The sequence below is a fragment of the Atheta coriaria genome, unplaced genomic scaffold (assembly GCF_025399875.1).
Source record: "Atheta coriaria isolate IRGN ID8LTWV9N9 unplaced genomic scaffold, Caltech_Dcor_3.1 hic_scaffold_4_pilon, whole genome shotgun sequence".
Taxonomy (NCBI): Eukaryota; Metazoa; Arthropoda; class Insecta; order Coleoptera; family Staphylinidae; genus Dalotia; species Dalotia coriaria.
The window spans coordinates 5445875-5452410 of record NW_027045446.1 but is presented as its reverse complement, the minus strand read 5'-3'; the positions used below and the strand labels follow the sequence as shown (position 1 = coordinate 5452410).

General features: G+C 47.3%; 1 protein-coding gene across 1 annotated transcript; it reads left to right on the top strand.

Annotated features, from left to right (window-relative positions):
* Positions 1-230: 230 nt before the first annotated feature.
* Toll-7 (Toll-like receptor 7) lies at positions 231-4917 on the top strand. The gene has a single exon (XM_065300585.1). It carries the CDS (start codon positions 645-647, stop codon positions 4596-4598), a length of 3954 nt encoding a protein of 1317 aa, XP_065156657.1. The 5' UTR covers positions 231-644; the 3' UTR covers positions 4599-4917.
* Positions 4918-6536: the final 1619 nt, after the last annotated feature.

Sequence of the window (6536 nt, the reverse complement as noted above, 5' to 3'; positions counted from 1 at the left end):
CAAAGTAATATCTAATCGGTTTGCGTGCGTGTTGGGTGCGGATTATTTTTTACCCCAGTCGTTGGGCCGCGGTGGACAGGTAGAAATGCTCACCACATGCGATATTCTTCTTTGAGAGACCGAAGAGGACTGTACGGTGGCGCCCAGTCGCGGTGGCCGGAGCTCGAAACTCAAGCGAACGCTGGCGCGCAACTCCAAACAAGCGACTCTCTCGCATCGGTTTTAATACCGCGGCAGCGCTCGTCGGAACTTTAGTCTTGCGTCGACTGTTGCCACGGTCGGTTCGTACCTGTAGGCAGCGCGCGCAGAGTTTTCACTCGAGTGTTGCAACTTGAAACAAGAACAAGTCCTCGAAAGAGCAACCGAGGCGGACCAACAGTTATGTGCTTCAGTTCGTGTTAGAATAAAAACGAGTTTACTTGGAGCGATCAGTGTGTGTGTTCTCAGTGCGACCCACATTATTCAATTTTGAATTGCTTGGATTACAATTACAACTATCAACAATGTGCGGGGTGTAACGAAAAGTTGCGAACTTTTTTGGATTTCCGGGACGGCTAACTTCTATGTTAGTTAGGACATGATTACGAATTGTCGATTCGCGACTTGAAAAACTTTTTCGTTTTTTCTAAGTTCAGTTGGTGAAGATGTGGTCGCAGGCGCATATTTTAGCGCTTCTCGCGTTCTTCGCCGCGGTAGCCTGGGCCAGATTCGATGGGCCGGAGCAGTGCACCTCCAGAGTGGATTCTACGGATACTGCCGCAGCTACGCGTCTTGCAGTCACATGCAGGATGCGGACGCTGGATGAGTCAAGTGCTAACTTAAGCACGCTTCCTGAAGGCATCACTCGCTTGCGACTATTTTGCAGCGATGTGTCCCACTTTGAGAGCACGTTACCATCGGGCGCCATTAGGCGACTTGAAGATTTACAAGAATTGCAGATTGAGAGCTGTAAGCTGACGAATATCGATAGCAATTCCTTCTTCGGATTGAAGTCTTTGAAGAAAATTGCTATCAATACCCGCAACTCGGAGTGGTCCAATGGAAAATCGCTCCAACTGACGACTAGCAGTTTATCAGGCTTAAAGGAGCTGCAAATCTTGAATTTGGGTGATAATAACATCCGCGCTCTTCCCGAAGGCGTTTTTTGCCCCTTGATCAATTTGCAAACACTGAATCTCACTCGCAACCGAATTAAAAACTCTGAGCGTCTTGGGTTTGGGGACGGTAACGATAGGGTAGCGATGTGCAGCAGCATGGATCTTCAAACTTTGGACTTGTCCTACAACGAGATGCGATCGTTAAGTGACACGTCCGGCTTCTCGCGGCTCCGAAGATTGCAGCAATTGAATTTGCAATTCAATAACATCAGCGAAGTTTCCGCCGATGCTCTTAGTGGGCTCGTCTCTTTAAGAATTCTGAATCTTGCAAACAACAAGATCAGTGAATTGCCACAGGGATTGTTTACTAACTCTCGTGAATTGCGCGAAGTGCATTTACAAAACAACTCACTTTTTGCACTTGCCAAAGGATTGTTTCATCGCTTGGAGCAGCTCTTGGTATTGGATCTGTCGGGCAATCAATTGACGAGTGGTCACATCGATGCTGGCACTTTCACCGGATTAATTCGACTTATCGTGCTTAATCTGTCTCACAATGCTCTCACACGCATCGATGGACGTACTTTCAAAGATTTGTTTTTCTTACAAATTTTGGATCTTCGAAACAACTCTATTGGATTTATCGAGGACAACGCGTTTTTGCCCCTTTACAATCTTCACACTTTGAACTTGGCTGAAAACCGTCTCAACACCATCGGTCCCTTGTTGTTTAATGGTTTGTTCGTGCTTAGCAAATTAACGCTGAACAATAATTTGATTGTGAACGTGGACGCTGGCGCCTTCCACAACTGTTCGGCGTTGAAAGAACTTGACCTAAGTTCCAACGTTCTCGAAGAAGTTCCGGAAGCCGTACAGGAGCTTACCTTCTTGAAGACGCTAGATCTTGGCGAAAATCAGATCAGCGGCTTCAAGAACGGCACGTTCAAGAATTTAAATCAGCTCACCGGCTTGCGCCTCATCGATAACAAAGTCGGCAATCTTACGCGCGGAATGTTCTGGGACCTGCCCAGCTTGCAAGTACTGAATCTGGCTAAGAACAAGGTGCAGAATATCGAACTCGGTACGTTCGAGCGCAACATGCAAATCGAGGCGATTCGCTTGGATGAAAATTACCTGACGGACATTAACGGCATCTTCGTGACGCTAGCTAGCCTCCTCTGGTTGAACTTATCCGGCAATCATCTGGTGTGGTTTGACTATGCGTTCATTCCAAGCAACCTCAAGTGGCTGGACATTCACGGCAACTTCATCGAACACCTCAACAACTACTACAAGATGCAGGACACGATTCGCGTAAAGACGTTGGATGCTAGTCATAATAGAATTAGTGAAGTCTCACCGATGAGCATACCAAACAGTATTGAACTCCTGTTCATTAACAACAACTTCATCAAGAAGGTGCACCCGAACACGTTCCTAGACAAAACTAGTCTCACGCGAGTGGATATGTACTCCAACGATCTGGTGAACCTCGAGCTGACCGCGTTGCGCATGCCGCCAGTGCCGTTGAATAGGTCTCTCGCAGAGATCTACTTAGGCGGCAATCCATTTCATTGTGACTGTTCCATGGAGTGGCTCCAGCTGATCAACAATATGACCGAGACGCGCCAGTATCCGCGAGTGATGGACTTGGACAATGTCATGTGCCGGATGACACATTCGCGGGGCATGACGCACATGCCGCTTGTGCGCGCTAAACCTGGTGACTTCTTGTGTACATACGAAACACACTGCTTCGCGCTTTGCCATTGTTGTGACTTTGACGCGTGCGATTGCGAAATGACGTGTCCTAGCAACTGCACTTGCTACCATGACCAGACCTGGAACACCAACGTGGTTGATTGTTCCGGGCAGAACGCCGTTGAAATTCCCCATCGCATTCCTATGGACGCAACTGAGGTGTACCTAGATGGAAATGAATTCAAAGAATTGCAAAACCACGTTTTTATCGGGCGCAAGAACATGCGTGTACTATATGTTAATGGCAGTGGTGTCGAGACTATTCAGAATCGCACATTCAACGGTCTGAATGCACTCGAAACACTGCATCTGGAGGACAACCGCATTTTTGAACTGAAAGGATACGAATTCGAACATTTGGCCCACCTGAAGGAGCTATATCTTCAGAATAATCTGATTGCTTACATCGGAAACATGACGCTGACGCCGCTAAAGTCGTTGGAGATATTGCGTTTAGACGGAAACAAGTTAGTGGTCTATCCCATTTGGCAGCTGTCGATGAACACGCGCCTCACCGAACTCACCCTCGGCAACAACCAGTGGTCTTGCCGGTGCAAGTTCCTGCAGGAGCTCACATCCTGGGTTGCCGACAACGCCGCGAAAGTGATCGATAGTGCGGACATTATGTGCTACAACACGGACTCCAAACCGCCTCAGCGGCGTGAGCTCAACTTTAACAGCACCGCGTGCAGTGATTACTACGCCGGCAGCAGCGTTCTCGATAGTATGTTTGAGCTAAACTATCTCCCTACGGCCGTGATCACTCTATGTATCATACTCCTGCTGCTTCTGATCTTGGTGTTGTTTTTCATTTTCCGCGATCCAGTGCGCGTGTGGCTGTATTCGCGATACGGTGTGCGACTTTGCAGTTTCCGTGCTGCTGCCGCCAAGCAGTTCGAAGAACGCGATAAACTCTACGACAGCTTCGTGTGTTACAGTCCCAAAGATGAGGAATGGGTGGTGCAGTCGCTCGCCACCGAACTAGAACAAACCTTCCAATTGTGTCTGCATTATCGTGATCTGCCACACGCCGCTTATCTTCAACACGCTGCTCCTGCGGTGCTGGAGGCGGCTGAATCCAGTCGGCGAGTGATAATTTTCCTCACGCGCAACTTTATGCAAACAGAATGGTCGCGCTTTGAGCTGAGGCAAGCTTTGCATGAAGCTCTTAAAGGGCGCGTGTTCAAATTGATCATCATCGAGGATGGCCCGCTGCCGGAGGCAGAGTTGGACCCCGAATTACGTCCATATCTCAAGACTGGGCACAGAATACGCTGGGGCGAACGTCGTTTCCTTGAGAAACTAAAGTATGCCATGCCCTCAGTAGAGCCACGCGGTAAAATTAACGCTAATTATCGCCGCAATATCAACAACTACACAATAGAATCTCGAGTTGTCGCTAACGGTACGCACAACCATACGTATCCAGAGAAAATCAAGACGCCGGCGCCGCATAGCCCTGGCATGCAGATGTTCCCACCGCCGGCGTATACGGCCGGCTTGAGTCACGACGGCGACGACGCTAATTACTCGTCGGCGACGACGGCGACGCCATCGCCGCGACCGATGCGACGCGTGCAAGAGCCTCGGCCGCTCTCAGATCACATCTACTCCAGCATCGACTCGGATTACAGCACGTTAGAGCGTGGCGCGTCGGGCAGGCGTGGGCCTCCATGGAGGCCACATCCGCCGCACGTGATGCTGCAATCGGGAGGTGGCGGCCAAGCTTACCTCGTGTGATAACCTACTTGACTGATTAGACCTTATAAACAAATGAAAGACTTTAAACCTATGAATAGTTAAAAACAAGGAAATCGAACACTACTAAAAAGTAAACTAATCATGAAAAGTGTACTATAAGAATGAAAGAAAAAGGAACTAATTAATTTGTATTATTTTTGTACATTTTTGTATATAGATATATTTATTATTTGTTTATTATTATCATTTTTATTATGATTTTTTTTTGTATTATTTGTGTATATTTTTTACGTGTTGAGAGGAAGATACAATTGATACTGCAAATTTTGAAAAATAAATATGCGATGTGAAAAAATAACGGCTGTGTTTTGTGACTTTTGCGTGTTGTGTGCTTCCCCCCAATTGTCATAACTACTTCTTCAGGAAGCGCTCGACGAGGGCGCCGCTGCACAAGAGAGCCATAGAAATCGCTCGCAACCGGAGCCAAGCATGCAGGAGTGCAGGAGAGGCGACGACATTATAGGTGAGTGCCGAGTTTCAGTTCAGTGTGCATAGTCCAACACGTCGAGTGTCTTGTCCCGGAGCTCCCACGAAAACACTCAAGCTTCGCGCGCGCATGGTTGAGGGTGGCATCGCCGGGAGCGTACAAGCACCGTGCAGAATCGTACGGAATTGCGGCCGAGAATCGAAGGCAAATTGCGAGCGAACGAATGGCATAATGGCACTCTGCCCGACGCCGCAAACCCAGATTGGATTGTTCGCACACAATTTGCACGTATTGTCGGAATCGTCATCGGTCACACTCTGCAGTCCGACGCCACGGTGCGATGCGAAATTACTTTCGGTTTCGTTACACTCCGCTTGAGTCGGCTTAAAGGCACCTTGGCAATGGGCATTCCGAAGCGTAATAAATGAATGCGTTTATAGAAACTGACGCAGCAATACGCAGGCGGCGGTGTTACATTTTTTAATTAGGACCGTCTAATAGGCCGCCGATAATAAATGAAAACATTCCCGAGGTGATGCACGCTTACCATTCGCAACTATGCGATGCTCCATTGCCAATACTTGTGGAATCAATGCCACGAAAAGTAGCGTGCTGAAAACTGTACCTAAAAGTCCACAAGTTTTAGTAACAACTAAATTTAATCTATAAAAAATCGATTAAAACATTTTATACCACCATATCACCATAAAAGCAGCATAGTAATATTTTACTCTATTAACTTGTAAACTTTGTGACATTTATGAATCATATACAAAAAAAGTTTTAAAAGATTCTGTTGCATTCTGTACGAGTTAAGCAAAAGAGTTAAAAAGACTCCCGGGGCCTTCGCGCATGACTATGTAGATCGTGCCGAAGTCATCCCCTATCTGACTAGGATCAACATCATTAAGGACGATGACGCGTTTCGCCTTTGTGTCGGACCACTTAGCGCATGTAATCCGCAGGACAATGGGCATCGGGCGCGCACCAAGATTCATACCGCCTTTGTTTTCAACTAATAAACCCCCTCGTGACTTATATACACATTCGCGCGATGTGGCCATGGCCGCACAAAGCAATCGAAGCGAGTGTAAATGCATTCAATAAGATCGAAGGCACAATAAGCAAGCGAAACAAAACGAGAATTAAAAATGCACCGACTCACGGCCCATCGCAGTCCAGCGGGACGGTTTGAATGAGAAAATTTCCAACTTGAAAGATAGGCATGTGGGGCCAACTTTTAATAAGCCGTGCCAGCGACGACCTGCCGCGAGTTGAGCAAAGACCATTAAGCGAATGTGAACCATCAAAAAACGGGTCATTGGTGACCGCTTCATGTGGCGATAAGCGCAGATACGATCTAAGCCCATCAAAGAAGTCGTTGTGACAAATTGCCCGCTTAAACTGACTTAAATGCGTTTTTATTCGACGAACTTATAAACATCAAAATATATTTATGGACACAGGTTGCATCAGTATTGATTGGTTAG

Bases quoted from the DNA above. Each gene is read 5' to 3' on its own strand.
- Toll-7 (XM_065300585.1), top strand. From the start codon at position 645: ATGTGGTCGCAGGCGCATATTTTAGCGCTTCTCGCGTTCTTCGCCGCG.